The following is a 22,679-nucleotide window of genomic DNA, read 5'->3' on the forward strand; positions in this document are numbered from 1 at the left end:
AAACTTCGTCTATGTTCTACGTCCAACAGGTGGGGGTTAGGGGTGGTCACGTGTCAGGGTCGAGATCCTGCTCGAGGATTCTGGAAGGTGGTCGTGGCCAACCGCGGAGACAGACGCGACCCGTTAGGATATAAGCCGGGTTCCCTCAGCGAGACCGGCTGCTGTTGTTCATCCTGAAGAATTCTACGTTCTACAAGAATCTCCAACACATGGACCGGGACCCAAGCTGTGGTCCGGTCCGTTGTAGCTAGTTACGGTGTAAATTAGTGTAGTTAACCTGGTGGTCACCACCATAGGTTGTTATTCTGTTAAGGGGCAGTTAACCCCGTGTGTGTTGGTGTTAATAAATGTGTTGCCTCCAAAGAGTATGTCTGCGACTCAGTTGAACTCACTACATATGCATAAAAAGTTATGATTTTTACCAGAACAAACTTACCCTGCGATAGCACAGCGGTCACACACGAGTCTTCCTCTGGTGCACAGGCCTTGTCCACTTCAGGAACTCCCAACCCGCTGCTTCCGAAGCGACAGGTACGACCATTGACCACTGCATGGCAAGGGGGGTGGGGGGGGGTGAGCTCATGGGAACTTGCGACATTCAACAGCATCGATACAGATCAGACCCAGAGAATAATAATAATGATTATGATAATGAATACTTTCATCTTATATAGCGTCATTCGTAGTGGTTGGCTGCGCACGGTGCGAAAGAAACACAACACATGCAGAATTAAATTTGTTGTCCTTCCCCTGCACTTCCGATTAGTGCGGTCGGCGACGCACGGTGGTGTGAAAGAAGTTCAACATTCATACCATAGATAACACTACCCATCGACTCAATACTACTCTACCCATAGACTAACACTTCCCATAGACTCAACAATACCCATAGACTAACACGACCCTATCCATAGACTAACACTTCCCATAGACTCAACAATACCCATAGACTATATTATTTGGTTCGTTCGGTAAAGTCACGTAGGTAGAAATAAAATTAAACAAATCACGACGTTTTGAATGCAACACAAGCATCAGTAGTCATCAGGCAAAAAAAAAACACTACCCATAGGCTCAACACTACCCATATACTCACTGCCAATAGACTCATCAATGCACCATAGCCTCAAAACTGCACCTCTGATTAGCATGGTTGGCTATGTACAGTGTGAAAAAAGTTCAACCTACACACATATCAGTATGGGTCTCGGTGGGTTTTTGTGGGTCTCTTCTAATATTAGGATGCCACTGGGCGATATGCACTTTTAAATAATCTCGACTGACAAACTCACTTCTTTAGAACTGCTTTTTGTGTTTAGTTTGTTGTCCTTCCCCCGCATCTCCAATTAGCACGGTTGTCTACGTACGGTGCTAAAAAAAGTTAAATGTACATTCTACACTTCTGTACACTACACTGATGGTGGGAAGACAAAGTGAAGGAGATCCAACATCTTGCCGACATCTATAATATGCGTGGATTTTTCAGTGCCACCAGAACCGCCAATGGTCCGAGCACTCAGGGACCAACCCCCCACTGAGGCCTAAGAATGGAGGAGATCTGATCAAGGAGAGGGAACTCAACACCCGCTGAAAGGAGAATTTTGAAAATAAGCTCAATCGAGACTCGTTTGTCGATGATAGTGTTTTCCGCTCCATTCCACAACATCCAATCAGAAATGAGCTTGGAACCCCTCAACCCTTGATAAAGTGAGGAAAGCCATCAAGCAGATGAAGAGCAATAGGGCACCTGGGAGCTGATGGAATTCCTGCTGAAATCTTCAGAAAAGGAGAGGAGCTCGATTTACTGCTCCAAGCGCTCACGTTGAAAATTTGGAAATACGAGGACATCCCGAATGACCTCAGAGATGCCATGATTGTGAAAATCTTTATGAAAGGACATACAACCGATTGTGGAAATTACAGGGGAATCGCCTTGCTGTCCACTGCAGGAAAGATCATTGCAAGAACTTTCCTGAACCGTCTTCTGCCACTTACTGATCAACTCCCCCCCAGAATCCCAATGTGAGTTCAGGCCATGGGGAAGCACAACTGGCATGATTTTCGATGCCCATAAACTGCAGGAAAAATGTCAGGAACAACACAAACCTCTCTACATGGACTTCTTTGACCTCACGAAAGCCTTTGATTCTGTCAACCGAGGAAACACTGTGGAGATCCTTGAAAAGTAAGGATGTCCACCGAAATTTGTCACCATTCGCCTGCTGCATGATGGTATGCGAGCAGTGATTCTTAGTAATGGATCCATCTCACACCACTTTGAAGTTAAGACTGGAGTCAAACAAGGCTGCGCCATCGCCCTAACACTCTTCTCAATATTCCTCACTACGATGCTACAGCTAACTACTGGTAAGCTTCGAGCAGGAGTGGAGACAAACTAACAAATTGATGTTAAGCTGTTCAACATCAACCGACTTCGATCTAAATCTAAGACCATCCCGACAGCAGTAGTTGTTGAACTCCAGCATGCTGACGATGCTGTCGTGTGTGCCCACATGGAGGTGGATCTTCAGGCAATCAAAACTTTACTAAGGCACATGAGAAAATGGGACTGACGCTTAATGTTTTAAGGACGAAGGTCCTTCATCAATCAGTTATCAATGAGCAGTCCCCACTTCCAACAATTTACATCCATGGTGAGACTGGAAAATCAGTATTTCCCATACCTTTTTTAATGGAATGCTGATGTTGGTAAATAAATCCAAAATCCTCTGAAATGTGTCTGTGCTGCTTTCAGTCGGATGAGGAAAAGGGTGTTTGAGAAATTTGACATTAGGTCCAAAACCAAGATCATGGTTTACCAAGCAATCGTAATCTCTACCTTTCTGTACAGAACTGAGACGTGGATAAAATATAGGAGACATCTTAAAGCACTGGAGAAGTCCTATCAAGGCTGCCTGCAGAAGATCCTTCAAATCAAGTGAGAAGACGGACTCACAAACGCCAGCGTCTTCTTGCAAACAAACACCACGAGAATTGAGGGCACGATCATTCGACGTCTTGCCCAACTCCAGCTTATTTCGGGGTGTGCATTCAAGAGGAGGGCAGATAAAGCACTTCAAGGATGTTCTGAAGGCCAACATGAAGAAGTGCACTATCGACACCAACTCATAGGAGACTCTTGCCCAGTATCACCTCAGCTGGAGACACACAGACAGTCTATTTCAAGGTTCCAAACATACTGAAACTCAACGGTGGAAACACGAAGAGGAAAAGCGGGAATGGCGGAAACAGCATACTGTAGCCGAAATTACTTATCCAGTTCCATCCACCACCCTTGAGGTATTTTAAGACCCAAAGATAATTAAACTTTTCTATGGAAGACACTCATCCTCGATTGCGAGGGATCGCCTATGATGATGACACTACACATTACCCCACTATACTATTTCAAAACACATTTATTTTCTAATTGCTTGTTTTAAGTTCATCGTCCTTTCCCACACACCTCCGATTAGCACGGTGCGACATGAAGTTCAACGTACACACACAGGCATACACCACATTACAGAAATAAGACGGAGGTGGGTAAAACAATCTGTCCGTCAATTGCAATCCACTACCGCCGTTGCAGAGATCGGTCTGGCAGCAGGTGTAATTGTTCACGGTGCCGTCGAACGACGAGGCGATGCCGGTGATGAATTGCTTTATCTGCGTCTTGTATTCAGACGTCTCACACTCCGCTTTGATGCCGCATCCCCTGGCTTGGAATGTTTTGCCACCTGCAAAACAAGGAGGCGATCGCAAACTGTTTAGATCAACGTTGTAGTGACCGGGACCGAGTTTTATTGTCCCCCCCACGTAACCACCCCTGCCCAGAGCATGTCAAAGTCACTTAATCTGGAGAATTGGTCCCACTAAACTAGAAACATTTTTATTTTATTTACTAGGTGTTAAGGCCCCACTGAGCTATGTAGCTATTATTCAGACAAGCCACCTGGCCATCACAAATTATAGCAGCTAATGAAGTTCCCGATAATCACGTGGAAATGTATAGCAGCCAAATACTAAACTCAACGATGTTTAATTGAGCAGGTAAGGCTCATAGCTACGTAGCTTTTTTTTACATAAGCGACCTGGCCATTACAAATGAGAGCTGAACAAAGTGGATTATCACGTGCAAATTATTTAAAAAGTTTCGTTTAGTTCTCTCTCCACATTGACTCCCCCTTTTATCAGAATATATATTTACACTCCAGGAGGAATCCAATGAGATATAAAGTTCTTCTTCATAGATGTCCAGTACAGACACGGGATAAGAGTGTTACAAAAACGAACAATAAAAAACACAATAATCGCGCAAAGTACAATAAAAGTAAACAAATCACCCGGACATATAGAAATGAAACTAAGCAATGCCCATGCTGCCAGGTAAAGCCCATTGAGGTATTAAGTAATTTTTCAGACGTAACCTGGCTTTCACAAATGATAGCTCAATAAAGTGGCCCATCATTCGGACATTTGTAGCAGTGAAATTATTTAAATTATCTCAATGCATGTTTCTAAATGTGGAGGAAAAAACCGGAGGACCTGGAGAAAAAAATCCAAGTGACTGCGAGGAGAACATGCAAACTTCAAATATACAGCAGGCGTCAGGATCAAACAAACGACATCCTGCATACCAGGTGAGGAATGTAACATCTCACCACCGTAGCACCTTTTAAATAAATAAATTTAGTATATAAGTTCAAATTGCATAATAAATTCTTAAGCTTCGGAAATGGGGCAGTTAACAGCAAAATCTGCCTCAGACCACACCAAGACACAGTCCTTAAATATTTTTTTACGTTAAAATGGAACTCAATACATTAAGGAATTAAATCTACAAATCACATGGGAAAATGTGACTGTATCCATGACTAATCTTCAACATCCCCTCACCAGCTGCAGTGCCTCCTACCCCCTCCCTTATGTTGTCATTGTTTAGAAACCCGCAATACTTGTCTGAAGGGGGCACTGGTGAAGCATAGGGGTTAGGGACCGGAGCTGGCAAGGGGTTAGGAAGCAAGATTGGTATGCAAAGCATACATGCCAACCCCTTATCAGTGCCTACCTTATTACAGACCAATTCAGACCTTATTGGTCACCCCATGTCCTTATAAATATTATCCTACAGTCCCATCACAAGGCAGAAACACAGACAAAAACTATGTTTTGCCCACTTTGAAATGGCTGTGGGGCATATGGTCCTGAAAACTAAATTTCCCTGTACAAGAATACGTGTAAACCGTATGGTTTGACACGTATGACAATGGTCGTCCAAATCATCTTCCCAGGCCAAACCGTTACCCTGCGTTAGGGTGGTGGTTAAGCAGGAGTCTTCGCCTGCCGCGCAGAACTTATATTCTTCGGTGATTCCCAGTCCGGCACTCCCGTAGTAGCAGATCTTTGCAGTGACTGCAACAACAAAACAAACCACGCTCGCATCAGCAAGTGAGAGAGACAGAGAGGGTACTGTAGCAAAAGAAGACACGTGGTGAAGGGATAATGAATGAGAGGGTGGTGTAGCTAGAGAAGACACGTGGTGAAGGGATAATTGATTAGAGGGTGTGTGCGCTCCGCTGATGCGTTACTCGTCACGAGTTGTGAAAACTCCATGTAACTTAATAAAAGGTCGTACCTTTCTCTTCTTTCACAACTCGTCGGAGCTTCTTTACACAAGTACAGCACGCCGGTTGTGTGTTGGAGAGTAAACCCACTACAACATTTAAAAATCGAGTGCCGTGATTTTTCGCCAGTAAGTACAACTAGCAGCATCATCAGGCAACAGCCAGAGTTGTGGAGAAATCCTCCTCCTGTCTCGGTCTTAAACAAAGCGTGACGATTTAGTTTAATAATTCAGCACTAACCGGTTGTTGTATGTTGGAGAGTTCAAGCCACAAACACACATTTACACAATTGTGTAGCTGGTGATGTTTCGCTTGGGGTGTGATTACAACAACAACCAGCGGCCAATTTTGCCTGTCGCTTGATGAGGATTAGTTTAGTTTTCCTTTTGTCAGTAAGGTTTTGACAGTACGTAACCACAAAATAAGAGAGAGATGAGTCCTAGTTTAACATTTGTCGATAAGGTTTGACAGCAGGTAACCCACGAAATAAAGGAGGGGGGGTGAGAGTGGAAATCCATAATTCGAAATCCCAACTTACCGTAATTGCAGTTTTTTGACTGGCAGCAGCTGTAGTACTTGACGATGCCCGTGAACGAGGGCTTCATGCCCACGATGGATTGTCTGATCTGCGTCTTAAAGTCGGGTGCGTTACATTGTGCCTGGTTGGCGCAAATTTTGCCCTTGAACATTCGGTCGCCTGCAAAACAAACGCATGCGAATTGAGAGCGGAAACGGTAATGTGCTTTGGTTTAGCCAGGGTGTATGTGTGTGAGCTTAACTGTGATTGATCGCACATATAATCGTGCATTCTGCTAAAAGCTATGCCACAGCCAGGTGCGTTTTTATTATTATTTAAGAGAAGGCAATGGTGAACAGGGATCGGTCCCCGAGGCCCTGTGTGCACAGTATAGTACGGGGCACACACCCCCCAATTTCGATTTTGGCAGATTTTCATGCTGTTAAGCTGCATAGCTCCGATAATATATCTAACTGTTAAAATTATATTGCTTGAATGTCCATCGACTGACAGGAGGATCTCGGTAATGTTAATTGACCGGTCAGTTATTGGTGGTAATCAAGATGTTGCACGATTAAGACGTTGATATTAAAGTGTATTTTAATAAGTAAATACTTGTAATAATTGCATCTGGAATATGAACACCGGTGCTCGATTCCATTTACACCCGGAGGAATTGAGCTGCGGCGTTGTGCGACATGGAGGGGTGACGAGGGAAGTGTCAGGTCGCTCTTGCAGATACGCAATTGCCCGTTAGAGATTAAACCTTTTGAAATGAAATTTTTGCCATCCCACAAACGCACCCTTTGGTGCTCAGCTGTTTTGGAATCGCCCACTTTCTCTTCGGGAGAGACAGAACACAACACAGAGTATATCAATTTATTCATCGTCAGTTTAACATGTAGGCTTTCGTGACCAATATTATTCATAATAAAGGTCTTTGGGTTAGATCGCGTTATTTATGTGTCGTAACCCTCCACCACCCGACACAGCCAATCAGCAAAAAAGTGTCATGTTGACAAAATACAAATAGTTCACTACTTTAGCCCACCGGTGTGTTGAAGAGTGAATCCACAACATTTACATCCAGCATCATCGGGCAATTCGCCAGAATTGCCCGATGATGCTGGATGAAATTACCAGCGAAACGGCGTACTCTATCTGTAAATGTTGTAGATTCACTCTTCAACACACCGGTGGGCTAAAGTAGTGAACTATTTGTCTTTTGTCAACGTGACACTTTTTTGCTGATTGGCCGTGTCGGGTGGTGGAGGGTTACGACACATTTATAAATAACGTGATCTAACCCAAAAACCTTTATTATTTATCGTCGTCGACCTAGTTAAATTATTTTGTAATCATTGTTGCGGTCGTCTATTTAGCTGATACGACCCCCCCCCACCTCGTTAGAGGGACAGGGTAGACTGGCTGCATTTGCATCGCAATAAAGTTGTTAATACCTTGCTGTAGACTGGCTGCATTTGCATCGCAATAAAGTTGTTAATACCTTGCTGTAAAAGACAGGAAAGACTTCTGATCATCTCTCCACGTTTTTCCGCATCATGCCCTGTGATAAATGCCACAACGTAACGCAGCCCAACTGTTGCGCTAATCGGAGGTGCGGGGTAAGGACGACAAACTAAATACACCTCAATAAGCAGTTCTAGAGAAATACGTTCGTCAATCTCAATTATTTAAAAGTGCACAGCTCCCAGTGGATTCCTAATATCAGAAGCAAGAGCGTTAAAGGCGACCGCAAAGTGCATCTGAAAGTTCGCAATGTGATGACCCCTATCATTCACCTCGATCACCACCACTATCACTACCCCTATCTCTATTCCTGTCATTACCACTACCCAATACCCCTATCACTGCATGCATGTGTGTAGCTAAATCAAGGCCTCGCTGGAATAGCTTACCCTGCATCAGCAGTGCAGTCACACATGAATCTTGTCCAGAAGGGCAGAGCTTGTCCTTTTCATCAATTCCCAAACCGACACTTCCATAATAACAGTATTGAGTAACTGCAAAACGTGGAAGGAAGCATACTAAATCATGTGAATGTAGTCACAATGGCAGATTGCACTCATACACACACAAAGCACTTGCCACGAATGATCCATAATACAGACAGTCCCCGGATTACGGAAGGGTTAGGTTCCATAGAACGATCCAAAACCAGGATTTTCCATATTTTGTAAACTAGACAATTTTCTCCCTAAATCAAGATAAAAGCCGGAAATGGTTGTAGCCTCCTCTACCGTTTTCCCTTGGTACTGTAATGCACTATCGTGTATCACGCTATCGCTACCTGTATCATATCGCTGTACATATGCTCTGCACTTCCTATGATTCTTTCAATACATCGAATATCTACCATAACACTTGCCATAATTAAACTGATGGAACAAACTGTATCCAATTATGTATAAATACCACGAAACATTTTTTATTAATTGTTAACAAAGAGCAGTCATTTCCGAATGTTCATTTACTGTATATTAGGCTAGGCCTAGACTTACACATTTGGCTAGGCCCACCTTACGCCTCGATTTGCGGTATTCATCCGTAACCTCACCATGCTGCACTTCGGCTGAAGTGAGCAGGTAAAAAGTGAATTCGTAACTCTAAACCTAAACTATAAAACGAACACTAAAAACTTTTATTTTACCAGGTAATGCCCCACTGAGCTATGTAGCATTTTTTCAGAAACGACCCTGGCCATCACAAATGATGGCAGTTCAGCAATGTGGCTTATCACGTGAACATTTCTAGCAGCAGCCAAATATTGTAAACGTGTGGTGACGTTGATCTTAAGTCTGGAGGGAAAAACCGGACCCGGAGAAAAATCCACGCGAGCAAGGGGATAAAGACATGCAAACTCAAAATATACAGCAGGCACCATGAGATTCTGGAGCAAACCCACGAGCTCCTGCGTACCAGGCGAGGTAGTTAACATCGCCGAGTCATCGTGGCACCCACTAGACCTCCACTTTGAGTATAGGCACTCTCCAGGTAACAGCCACACCCCTCCAACACCTTACATGATGTACACCAGTTTCTGGTTAGAAAGTTACAGTGCAGAGTAAGTCTGTTCTCCTATAACGTGGTGGCAGTTGTTGCATTCCTGAAGACCACCGTGTTAATGGACAATCGCATTGTAATAATACATAATATAATATAAAGTGAAATTTTCATTTAAAGCTTTCGTGACTGCAGGGATTCATATTCTTGATTCTTTCGGTAAAGTCACGTAGAAGGGAAACAATAAAATAATAAAAATATATAAATAATAGACCTATATTTTTTATTTCATTGTTTCCCTTCTACGTAACTTTACCGAAAGAACAACTCAATATAATGAAAGTGGTAAAGCACAGTCCGCAATAACGCATGAGATGATGACGCGTAACGCAGGACCTGAACGTTTAAGGTAGCAGCGACTATTATAATCCAGCAGTATCCCAATGCATTGTGCGACGACGATGATGATACTACGCCGAGGTAACAGTCGTATTACGACCACTTATTCCCACTCACGTGACATAATTCAAGCTCGCTCAATTGTGTTATAATATATAATTATAGATGGTAAAGCACAGCCCACGAAAACGTGCGAGATGATATGTAACGTAGGCCAAACAAAGAATGGAGGCGCGTATAGGGTAGCCTCTAGAATTATCCAGCAGCATCCAAATACCCTGTTTGTTTATGACGATCATTGAGAAAAAATAAAAACTGTTGCTTTTCACAATGCCATACGAAAGAAGAAGTTTGATGCTATGCCGAGGCAGCCGTATGACCGCTTATTCCTACTCGTGCTGCGACGTAGTTACATTCGCTCGATCACGTTGCATCCAATTCTCAATTTTTTTTCCCTCTAATACATTCTTCACTTTGCATATACAATTCGCGGTATGAAAACTACACACAGCGTTACAGGATAACTGACTGCCTTTGCTTTCAATCACATGTGTAGTGGATTCCACAGAGGCACACACTCGAACTTGGATGCAACACGTTTATTCTTAATACAACGGGGTAACTATATTAACACTTGATAAAGGGTGGTAACCACCACGTGTAACTACGTAACCGAAGACCGAAGACGTAGCCGGCGGATTCGATTCCCAGAGACGAACAGCCAAGATCGCTCTCGGGACTCGCAAGTCGCGGCCGACGCATGGGCTAAAACAGTGCCCGCCTGTATTACAGACGTATCCAACCCCGCGTTCGGGACCGGAATAAAAGGTTCCTGGTCATTGGACACTAATATCTGAGCCCCCACTAGTGCCAAACCCCAGGCAACTTTATTCGAGGGTCCCAATAGGATTCCTCCCGCGGTCGCTTCCCGGTCGAGCTGCTTTTGCAGCCGCAATGGCACAAGCATCTGCGCACCGGGCGGAGAGAATGTCTCCCCTCCACTGGTCTTACCTTGCTCGTCACTCTGCGTCGCCTCTCCTCCAACCCCTGTCGTCGGCGGAAGCGCATACTGGGAGGTCCTCCTTGTCTTCCGGTGCAACAACCACCTCGGAAGGTGTGGTGCACGCCGCCACTCCAGCAACTCGTTTTAAATTAAGATGCACCTGGATGCTTCGTGCAACCAAGTTCTTGTGCCAGTGCCAGCAGCGACAAGAGATCACTGCGCAAGGCGATGGGCATCTCGGGTCATCCCCCCCCCCCGCCTCCACGTGGTAAACCAGTGTTGAACGTTGGACGGCGGATCGTAGATGGCCGCCATTGGGGTGAATGCTGTTGGCAACGTGAGCCTCTCAGTCGGCGGGATGGCATAGAACGCAGCCAAGGCATCATCATCATCAAGAGCGGTGGGGAGCGCCCGCAGCGGTTCCACCTAGTTCCATCCAGCCAACTCACAATTTGCGTAGAAACGGCGATGAAATGCTTCCTAATTGCCACCAGCTCCGGAGAATTCCTACACAAAGGGGAGCAGTCGCTTGAGTGATGGGACTTCAAGCGGTTTTTTTTTGGCGGGAGTTCCAATTTAGCGGGATCCTCGTACCGCCCGACCTCCAAAATGGCCGCTCCGTGCGCAGGCTGCACGTCCAAATTTTCCCGCGCGCGAAAAGCGGCAGCAGCAGTGGCGTCGTCGTCGATGTCCCGTGGCTCCTGCGCTCCGATGCTCCGCCGCCGGCTCCTCCAGGTTGAGCTCGGCGACCAGCGCTGTTGCGGTTTGCATGCAGCTCTCGGCGAGGCGAGCGCGGTGCGCCTGGCGCTCTCTCTTTGACGGCGGCGAAGGGGCGGCGTGATGGACGACCCATTGTTCCGCCTGCAGCACCGCCTCGCACCCTCTCTCCGGGGCTGCGATCCCCAGGGCTGTCTGAGGAATGATCCCCTCGTAGTCTTTGTTGTCTGAAGACGTCTTGGTGAGTTGTTTCCTTCGCGTGAAAAGTACACCTACCCTGGGCTATCACTGTGTTATTCTTACCACTTCTGATACCAGTTGTAGTGGATTCCACAAAGACGCACACTCGAACTTGGAGGCAACACGTTTATTCTTAATACAACGGGGTAACTATATAACCACTTGCCGGGATAACGATATAGCGTGGTAACCACCACGCATAACTACATAACCACTCAACAGGATAACGATGTAAGGTGGTGACCGCCACAGTTAGCTACATAACCACTCAACAGGCTAACTACATATACTTGGACCAGGTCAGCTAACACCCTGCCTGGTCCACGATGCCGTGCATGATGCCTGAAGACCGAAGACGTAGCCGGCGGATTCCATTCCCAGAGACAAACAGCAAAGATCGCTCTTGGGACTCGGCCTTAATGGGTTGCGGCGTGGCCAGGCTCCGCCCTTGGACACGCCATTTTCCAGATCCTTTTCGGAGACTCTGGGCCCACATCATGTGTTCCTCTCACCTCGTCTTTGGCCATCTTTACTACCTCATCCGGTCACGTGCCTTCTCGGGTCCTTACCGAACCTCTCTCTGTCACCCGAACTATGCCCCCTAGGGGCCCTTTTGGTGTCATCTGGTTGAACACCATATGGGACTAGGCTCTAAGGAAAGCTGTCTCTGGTGTGGACCAATCAATTTCAAGGACAATGCATACATTATCAGTGTGTTCTTTGTTTGCATTCTGACCGCAGGGATTGTGGTTAATGCAAACATGAATCCTCGTAAAAAGGTTTCAGTTTTGTTGCTAGCTCGCTTGTCGGAAGGGGATTGCATCACGTGGGGTGTGGGGCCTCGTCACATCTAGTGGAGGATCGCTCCGCCAAACAAAGTAGTTCCGTGGTTCATCTTACTGGGAATGTTCGTAAGCGCGGGCATTCGTAAGCATGGAGCTATTCGTGAGCACTCGGGCGTTCGTAAGCACACGGGCGGTCGTAAGCCCGGAAGTATTGTATCCCCGGGACCGCCTGTATGGTACTGCATTTTCACTGCCATTAGGTTTTTCAGGAAAACAACCCAGAAGCATTGAAGTACACCACCGTGAGTTTATTTTATTACCGTGGTTGCAATAACTTTCCTGGCAGCAGGAGGTGCCATCGACCGTGCCAGCGAACGTTGGCAGTTTTCCGAGGATGTACTGTTTCATCTGGTCCTTGAAGTCGGTCGCATCGCACTGTGCTTTTGTTGCACAGGTTCTGGCCAAAGAACGAACACCATCTGCAATGGAGACGTAATTGGAGAGAAGAAAAATGAAATCTGCAGTTAAGTATAAACGACATATACTTTGCATGTGTACGTAATTAAATCTAACGTTTTTGTTGTCGTATTTGGCAAAGCACGTCCCAAAATGTAAAAATAAGAGGATTATGTACAAGTACAGCAAAGCCATTCCCTCTCTCGGGTTTTAGCCATCGCGGTGTTGTGACAAATGTATTAAGTTTTGATTTAAAGCTTTCGTGACTGCAGGGATTCATATTCTTGGTTCTTTTGGTAAAGTCACGTAGAAGGGAAACAATAAAATAACAGGCTTTGATATATTACAATACATTATTACAGCACATTCGTTTGCATGTTTACCACAAGTACTGTGTGTGGTTAATGCCGTACATGATGCTGCACAATAAATATCTATTTGGTGTTTGAACATCTTAACACAACTCCTGCTTTATTTCCAAAAAGGGTATAAAGCCTATTCTTATCTTTTCATTATTTTATACTGGCATCAAAGCTATGCCATAGATGTAAGCTTTGCTCAACACGAGCTGTAAGTGCTCTGATACTTGGCATTGTCTTTGCACCATTCACCTTTTGGCGCTGTTCTCTGGTCTGACACTGGTGCAGAGACAAGGCCCTTTAGAATGCTGCTGTCTCTGGTGTAGGCCAATCGGTTCTAAGCACAATGCTTATATTACCGGAGGACCCGAAGGAAAATCTATGCAGTGACCACCACGGGGAGAGACTCCAAATATACAGCAGGCATCGTCACGGTCCGGAATTGAACCCACTGCCTAATGTATACCAGGCGAGGGAGATAGCATATCCAGGGGGAGAGAGATAGACGCAGACTCCAAATATACAGCAGCCTTGACCCAGAAGCACTTACTCTGAGTCAGTTGCATCGTCACGCATGAGTCTCGCCCGATTGCACATTTAGATGATTTTTCAGGAATCCCCAAATCATCACTTCCGCTTCTGCAGTAAACAGTTGTAGCTGCAAAATTGTACAAAGGACGCATATTAGTATTTAAACTCAACCCTTTTTTTTACTAAGTGTAAGGCCCCACTGAGCTGTTACATTGTAGCTATTTTTCAGAAGCCACCTGGCCATCACAGATGATAGCAACTCAGCGAAGTGACTGATATGCTCACGTGGAAATTTACATCAGCAAAATACTCTAAACCCGTGTTTCTAAATGTGAAGGGAAAAACCGAAGGACCCGGCTTAAAAATCCATGCGGCCACCACTGGGGATAGAGAGACACAACCTCCACGTATAACAGCAGCATGCATCGTCCAGGTCGAACTTCACGAACCTCCTGCATACCAGGCGAGGTAGTTAACATCTCCGAGCCATCGTGGCGCCCACTAGACCTCACTTTGAGTATGGTCACTCTCCAGGTAATAGTCACTCTCCAGGTAACAGCCACACCCCTCCAACACCTCACACGATGTGCACCAGTTTCTGGTTAGAAAATTACAGTGCAGATTACAGTCTGTTCTCCTATAACATATGGTAGTTGTTGCATTCCTGAAGACCACCGTGTTATATGACAATCGCGTTGTAATAATAAAGCACAGTCCGAGATAATGTATGAGATGATGCCTAATGCAGGACCTGAACGTTTAAGGTAGCAGTGACTAGAAGCATCCAGAAGCGTCCCAATGCATTCTGCAATGATGACGATGCTACACCGTATTACGACTGCTTATTCCTTTATATTATTAGCTCTTTCGGTAAAGTCACGTTAAAGGGAAACAATAAAATATATAAAACAATAAAAACATTCTCACGACGTTTCGACCATAAAACAAACGGTCATCATCAGGTGTGAAAAGCAACGACAAGAAACATTTGAAAGAAGTGTCGGTTTGCATTTATTTATTTATAAACGGTGTTTCATTTATTTATTTTAAAAAAATCGTTAGCGCCCCGGGCAGCGATTTGGCAGTTTATTTAGAAGGACGAGTCCATCTATGTTCTGAAAAGAGGAGGGGGGAGACGAAAAATTTATGTATGCTGTCTGAAAGCCACCGTAAGCGTGAACAATCAATTAAGACCTGAAATGGTTTATCAAATCCTTCCAGTGATTGCTAAGCCAGAATCCATCTTCTCGGTTGAAATTGTCTCTGTGCTTATTCCTTCTCAAGTGACAATTCAAGTTCGCTCAATTTCGTTATAACATATAGTTATAGGAGGTAAAGCACAGTCCTCGATAACGCGCGAGATTATACGTAACGCAGGCCGAACAAAGAATGGAGGCGCGTATAGGGTAGCCTCTAGAAGTATCCAGCAGCATCCCAATACCCTGTGTGATGCTATGCCGAGGCAGCCGTATGACCGCTTATTCTGACTCACGCTGCGACGTAGTTCCGCTCACTCGATCACGTTGCATCCAATTCATTAAAAAAAATCCCTGTAATACATTCTTCACTTTGCAAATCCAATTCGCGCTATGGAAGCACAGGGTTACAGGATAACTAACTGTTTTTACTTTCAATCACATGTCTAATTTTCAGAATCCATATGCATGCATGATAATGTCTCAGCTGTGTCGAAATGTTTTATTTCATTTGAGCTTTGGGTCAAATCGCCCATCAGGAAATACAATTGGATATTACGTGAAAACACGGTGATATTATATGGTACGGTTTTATTTAACAGTACACGGTTCAGGTTTTCAAGAACACGACCCAAACATACATACAGAGAGTCCTTGACTTATGAAGGAACAGGTTTTATATTCCCGAGAGACGTTCGCAAGTAGATTTTTTGTCGTATCTTAGAACTCAAGAGTTAATTGTACAGTAAATACGATCAGTCCCATTAAGAAAGTGATACGGTTTCAATAAAAGCAGGGAAGCATAGTTAAACTCACAAATAAGACATTGTACATTTTCACGTAATACTGCAATAAATACTGTATAGTGAATAGAATGAAAGTAAAATAATAAAATAAAGGTAACATGAAAAAAATTATCGGTAATTTTTTCCGCTCACTGAGTCCTCATGCTAGCTCGCTTGTCGGAAGGGGCGTGGCAACAACGCGGGATGACGTGGGGGCCTCGTCACATCTAGCGGAGGATCGCTCCGCCGAACAAAGTAGTTCCGCGGTTCATCTTACGGGGAATGTTCGTAAGCGCGCGAGCGTTCGTAAGCATGCGGGCGTTCGTAAGCCTGGAAGTTTCGTATCCCCGGGACAGCCTGTATGGTAACCGCATTTAGGTTTTTCAGGAAAAACAACCAAAACACAGAGTTTTTGTTTTATTACCGTCGTTGCAACGATCTGTCTGGCAGCAGGAGGTGCTATCGACGGTGCCAACGAACGTCGGCAGTTTTCCGAGGATGTACTCTTTCATCTGGTCCTTGAAGTCGAACGCATTGCACTGTGCTTGTGTGGCACAGGTTCTGGCCTGGTAATGAATACCACCTGGAATGGAGGTGTAATTGGAGAGAACAAAAAAAAAGAACAACAAAAAAATCTGCAGTTAGGTATAAATGACATATCATTAGCACGTGTACGTAATAAAACTTAACGTTTTTCAACGGTTTTACTTAACTTGGACTCCTGTGTCGTGGTCAAATCGTCAAATCTTGTCATTTACATTTCGATAGCTTCCCGTTGTCCAATCAATCCCTAATTTTGCACACGTACTCAGATCCGGTGACAATGCATGCCTATATCTAATAATAATTTAATTGGCTCCTTGAAAGCAATTCACTTTTTGTATGGACGACTTGTTAATTATATATTTTTGTGATGGTCAAAAACGCCGCGGTCCCTAAACTCTGGAATCGGCTCGCCCAAGAAGCAGGGCCACGTTTCTCAGGCGCCACGTATCTCAGGCGCGCCTGCTCTGTGTCAAAAGCTTACAGGCACCCTCCATACAATAGTGGTACATTGAAGATTAATTTATAAAATAACCTATTAATTCAAGTAAGCGTTGATCTGGGAGCAGGCACCACATAATTGATGTACTTCTCGACGGTGAGTTAAACGAAGTTGTGAAAACAAATTTCATTGTATGTCGTCAAATCTTGCAATCAAAATGTCCTCCAGTTACCGTTGTCCAATCGATCCCAAATTTTGCACACACTGACATCCAGACAATGCATGCCTGAATCAAAATCGCCAACAATTAATCAATTACTTGCCTCGTTTAAACCAATTAATATTTGGTATTGAAGCCTTATTCGACGAGTGCTTTGCAAACAGGTTTTGTTAATATATATTAATCCCAACGTAGGAGTCGACACTTCGAAACTTGCCTGGAACATATTCTTTTCGTACTATTATTTATAATTTTTTCCTTCAAGGTAAACAGTCACATCAAATTATTTGGTGTGTTTACAAAAGTTATTTATTATGATGTAGTGCATCCAATGGGACAATGCAAAGACAGGGTCAATGACTTCATTTTTGCACTAACCCCTTTGAAAGTGACATTTTAACATTTGTATTGATGTTTTATCCATTTTTTTAATTAAGCTGTTTGTGGTCGACAAATCATTTGAATGTTGGCCTTTCGATCTCAAGCTCAAAAGTTCAAATCTTGGGTATGAAATTTGTAGGGTTTTTTTTCAATTAACATTTTTGGTACTTTATATAGATCTTTAAACTCTAGCACATTTTAGAGTGAGTTGGCTGTGCTTGATAAGTTGACTGAGGTTGGGAAATGTGACTTTTATATTAACATTTTTAACTCATCTCGTGAGTTCAAGCCCCGACTTATCACAAATTGCCAGCCACTCTTTGACCCAAAATCATTTGTCCTCTACAAACCGACAAATCAAACAAAAAACAAGGACCTACGGTAACGACAAATGGTAAACAAACAACGGATCATGGGAAGAGAAAGCAAAAATGAAACTGCTACGCAACAAAGCGACGGTTAGAAAAGGCTCGGCAAAGTACCAAGAAAAGCGTGCAAAATTAAGATGAAGAGGCAAAGCGCGCCAGACTTGACAAACGACGTGATCATTTTCATGATGAAACAAGCACGTAACGTCCAATTTCAACGAGACCGTCAACATCACATAGAATCAATAAATCAAGAAACACTCGTGATGGTCGATTGCAATCTGTGCGTGAACACACGTGACAATTCAGAGTTGCAGAAAGACTTGAAGCACGTGATGTCACATGAAAGCGAAATCGTCTATCAATCGCAACATCTTCAAGCACTCAATGCTGACATGACAACATTTGACAATGCAATCAACACATTCTGTCATAAAATCTGTGAAGTCTGCACCAAACTTTCCTATCCAAAATCATATTTACAGAGTACGACGTAACGAAAATGCATTGCAATATCTACCAATCGAATTGTCATCAAAGCAAACATTGGAAATGTGTTCACTTTGCAAGACACATCAACAGTGACAAAGAGCTGCACTGCCACAAGCTCACTGGAATTATTTGGATCCTGGTGAAATCCCAGATGTGATTCCAGTCTTAACAACGTCTATTATCAATGGTTATACCATTTGTCAAGATCATCAAATTCCGTGGAGTCTTCAGTTAATTTGGCTTCCGTGGACAGGCATTGCTCTTTGCTATGGACATTTTTCAAGTTAATGACACATTTCCACAAGCAATGCATAATACTGCAATGGTTGTCATCACAACACATCGTGAGAATCTAAACATCACATGTGAATTCTATATATTTCGGAAATAAGTTTACAATTTACTTAACTGGCTAATTCAAAACAGTCCACTTTATCGGGATGTAACAATCAATTAAGAAGCAAACATCGCTGATGTACATTCAGTGGCTTTTCCTGTGCAACAACCAGTGGAACAAAATCAGCCGCGATACTTACTTGAAACCGGATTCCCACCACCATCCATCCCAGAAGAATTCCCTCATCAAGACTCTATACCATAGAGCCCAATGCAATTCCGACCAGGAACACATTGCCAGTGAACTTAAGCACATACACCAAGCTCTCAAGGCTATTGGTTACTCCGTCTATACAATCCGCAAAGCAATCACTCCAACCATGAAGAAGGATCCTCTTGAGGAGCCATTAAAAACCATCACCTTACCCTACATTGCGGGGGTCACAAATGAGTTCTCCAAAATCCTGAATAAACACAAGATCCAGGTCCGATTCAACACAGTACAGAAAATCCGTGATCTGGTTCCGTCTGTAAAAGATGTGGTTCCAGACATACAGTACCCGGGCGTCTACAAACTAAGTTGCCTCTGTGGTAGCAGCTGCATTGGAGAAACCAAACGACATATCTCGGACCGCATCCGTGAACATAAAGCAGACTTGAAACACAGTAGGACAAACACCTCAGCCGTGGCAGATCACTGTTATAATTCAGTGGGCTCACATGACATTGACTTCTCCAAGACGGAGGTTCTCTGCAAGCCATCCTGCTACCATGAGAGATTCGTTCATGAGGCCATCCACATATACAAACACAGAGACAATTTCAACCGAGAAGATGGATTCTGGCTTAGTAACCATTGAAAAGACGTTATAAACCATTTCGGTTCTTGATTGATTGTATTTTACGGTGACTTTCAGACTGCAGTCCATTCGCTGGCACTGCTTCTTAGTACCTTTCACACGACGGTCAATGGTATGGTTTATAGCACGTATAATAATAAATAGTATAAGTGTAATGTTTAACATAATTGAAAAGGCAATATATAGTTTCGTAATTGTATAGTGAATATACAGCAGTGTGGTATACAGTAGGGTTTGTAGAATAATACATAGTGTAATATTCCAAGTCTAATATTTTATAGTCTAAAGTATAGGGTAGTGTATAGTAATGCATTGTATTATTCAAGGGTGGGGTTTGTCTATGGCAGTGTATATTACGGTGTATAGTCGTGTAATGTAGAAAAAAGTTTAGTTGGAGGCATATCAATATAATGCATAATGTTAGAGCTTACATTGGGCTGTGTATACGATATTATACAATGTAGTTTAGATCATTAGACCTCCTTTGCCAGTACCAAAATATAAGAATAGGGGTTTTCCCCTTTTTTCTGGCAACAAAACTGAAACCTTTTTTCTAGGATTCATGTCTGCATTAACCACAATACCTGCAGTCAAAATGCAAACAAAAACACACTATGATAATATATGCATTGTCCTTCAAACTGATTGGTTCACAGCAAGGGACGGCTTTCTTTTGAGCCTCGACCCAATTGGTGCTCGCCTTTTGGCGTCATCTGGTCGAGCACCAATTGGGTCGAGGCTCAAAAGAAAGCCGTCCCTTGGTGTGGACCAATCAGTTTCAAGGACATTGCATCAAATATTATAGTATGTTTTTTGTTTGCATTTTGACTGCAGGTATTGTGGTTAATCCAGACATGAATCCTTCAAAAAAGGTTTCAGTTTTGTTGCCAGAAATAGGGGAAAAACCCTATTCTTAATGTAGTTTAGATTGGAAGGTATAGCATAGTTATTTGGTTCTTTTGGTAAAGTCACGTAGAATGAGAATAAAATAATAAATTGATAAAATAAAATAACACAATAATATTCTCACGACGTTTCGGCCACAACACAAGCGGCCTTCATCAGGTGAAGGGGACGAGACTGTCTGGAGGACAGCGCTGGAGTGAGAAAGCCACGCTGAGATCACGACCTTTAAGCTGTGTGAGAAGAAACAAAGCGCCTTGACAAAGTAATTAGCATATAATTTAGCATTGAAATGGCTGAGTGATTAGCTTGTGACTGGTCATAGAAAAGGCTATGTTAAAGTTAAAGCATACACATCCGCAAAGGCACTCCTTGACAAAGGAATTAGCATAGAATTTAGCATGGAAATTGCTGAGTGATTAGCTTGTAACTGGTCACAGAAATAGCTATGTTAAAGTCAGAGCATATAAATTCACCAAGGCACCTAGTACAAATCAAACAGGAGAATTTAGCATTGAAATAACTAGGCGAATTTAGCATTGAAATAACTGAGTGATTAGCTTGTGACTGGTCACAGAAATGGCTATGTTGAAGTTAAGGCCTACACATATGAGCTATTCACAGTAACTGGGTATACAATACAATATATAATGAATACTATATAGTGAACCAATAAAAAATACTAAAATATAAATTACCTCAATGTTATCAATAAACTCTATTCTCCAATCAGCTAAGCTACCAACAATAAGTCGTTATATATCACAATGCTATATGGCGAAGAATGGGTGGATTCTTACCCTCAACTTTAGCAACACGGATAGCTACGGGTCCCGTTCAGACGGACGAGTTCATCCATGGTAGGAACAAAGGAGGGGGAGAGAGACAGCTGCGAGGCGCTGTTATACTCCATGTTGTAAACCATACCATTAACCGTGGTGTGAGAGGTATTAAGAGTCAATGCCAGCGAAAGAGCTGCGGTCTGAAGGTCATCGTAAAATACAATTAATTAAGAACAGAAATGGTTCAAAACATCTTTCCAATGGTTACTAAGCCAGAATCCATCTTCTCGGTTGAAATTGTCTCTGTGCTTGTATATGTGAATGGCCTCATGAACGAATCTCTCATGGTAGCCGGTTGGTTTGCAAAGAACCTCCATCTTGGAGAAGTCAATGTCATGTGAGCCCACTGAATTATAACAGTGATCTGCCACGGCAGAGGAGTTCGTTCTACCGTGTTTCAAGTCTGCTTTATGTTCGCGGATGCGGTCCGAGATATGTCGTTTGGTTTCTCCAATGTAGCTACTACCACAGAGGCACTTTAGTTTGTAAACGCCCGGGTACTGTATGTCTGGAACAGCATCTTTTACAGATGGAACTATATCACGGATTTTATGTACTGTGTTGAATCGGACCTGGATCTTGTGTTTATTCAGGATTTTGGAGATCGTTTTGGTGACCCCTGCAATGTAGGGTAAGGTGATGGTTTTGAGTGGCTCCACAAGAGGATCCTTTCTAGATTTAAAGCTTTCGTGACTGCTAGGATCCATACTCTTTGGTTCTATTGGGTAAAGTCACTCCAGCGCTGTCCTCCAGACAGTCTCGTCCCTTCACCTGATGAAGGCCGCTTGTGTTGTGGCCGAAACGTCGTGAGAATATTATTGTGTTATTTTATTTTATCAATTTATTATTTTATTCTCATTCTACGTGACTTTACCGAAAGAACCAAAGAAGATGAATCCTTGCAGTCACGAAAGCTTTAAATCGAAATTTAACCGCCTCTACGGAGAGGGATTCCACACCACCTTAAGATCATTCAACAGACTCCGGGATAAGAAGGCTCAACTAATCGAGTCTCTCACCTTTCTGAAGAGATGCCGCGACTCTAAGGTAATACCAACCGCATTTACACTAACCTCTGCTGTTGCAACTTCTCTCAATGCAAAACGAATTCTAGCTAGAACTAGCTTCGCTCTTATCTCGGAAAAAATCAGACTTACACGCACCGAACTCGATCAGTTAGACAAGACACTCTACAAATCACACTTAACATTGACAGCAACAATGTCTACATCGGATTGGGAACATGTAGACAATATGACTACCTCTTCGGCTGCCACTATGTCGACCAAATGTAGGGACAATTTGATTTCCAAATTCAATCACCTCTCCAGCAAAAAATCGGATCCACACACCGAAAAGATAGACGTCAACAAAGTCGTAATTAATCGCAGTAACAGTTCCATTCCTGATGGTCTGAAATCCGTTTTAGCTAAAGGTCTAAACTTTGCTGTCACACCGAGACACTTACCGGTTAACGATATCATTGCCCATGTCGACGTTGCACTCAAGGGCTTGAGTCACATCGCTGCAGACGTAGCAAGATCTGAAATCGCTGCAACCCTCAAAAACGCTAAGTTGCCACCCAGCAACATCAGCAAAGACGAACGTTTTGAATTATCTCAATTAAGAAAGAGATGATATTGTCGTCCTCTC

The 22,679-nt window shown here is 43.5% G+C and overlaps 1 protein-coding gene and 1 long non-coding RNA gene across 3 annotated transcripts in view; one reads left to right on the top strand and one right to left on the bottom strand.

The window, feature by feature from the left end:
- LOC142905311 (uncharacterized) overlaps nt 1-14,539 on the top strand; it is a 41,801-nt gene extending 27,262 nt beyond the window's left edge. The window contains exon 3 of the long non-coding RNA XR_012930568.1: nt 12,767-14,539. This is a non-coding gene — a long non-coding RNA (uncharacterized LOC142905311). The remainder of the gene's footprint in view (nt 1-12,766) is intronic.
- Nucleotides 1-22,679, bottom strand: part of LOC142906930 (uncharacterized) — an 80,955-nt gene that overhangs the window by 18,807 nt on the left and 39,469 nt on the right. Inside the window, exons 4-11 of one of the 2 annotated variants that reach the window (XM_076055703.1) lie at nt 16,064-16,222; nt 13,678-13,785; nt 12,633-12,791; nt 8,064-8,168; nt 6,166-6,324; nt 5,308-5,415; nt 3,582-3,740; nt 437-547 (exon numbers count right to left, since the gene is read on the bottom strand). In XM_076055703.1, the coding sequence (XP_075911818.1) occupies nt 437-547; nt 3,582-3,740; nt 5,308-5,415; nt 6,166-6,324; nt 8,064-8,168; nt 12,633-12,791; nt 13,678-13,785; nt 16,064-16,222 (1,068 nt within the window). The remainder of the gene's footprint in view (nt 1-436; nt 548-3,581; nt 3,741-5,307; nt 5,416-6,165; nt 6,325-8,063; nt 8,169-12,632; nt 12,792-13,677; nt 13,786-16,063; nt 16,223-22,679) is intronic. The other variant, XM_076055704.1, reaches the window with a different exon arrangement.

Source organism: Petromyzon marinus, chromosome 72 (assembly GCF_048934315.1).
Source record: "Petromyzon marinus isolate PM22_M1 ecotype Great Lakes invasive population chromosome 72, UKy_Petmar_22M1.pri1.0, whole genome shotgun sequence".
Lineage (NCBI taxonomy): Eukaryota > Metazoa > Chordata > Hyperoartia > Petromyzontiformes > Petromyzontidae > Petromyzon > Petromyzon marinus.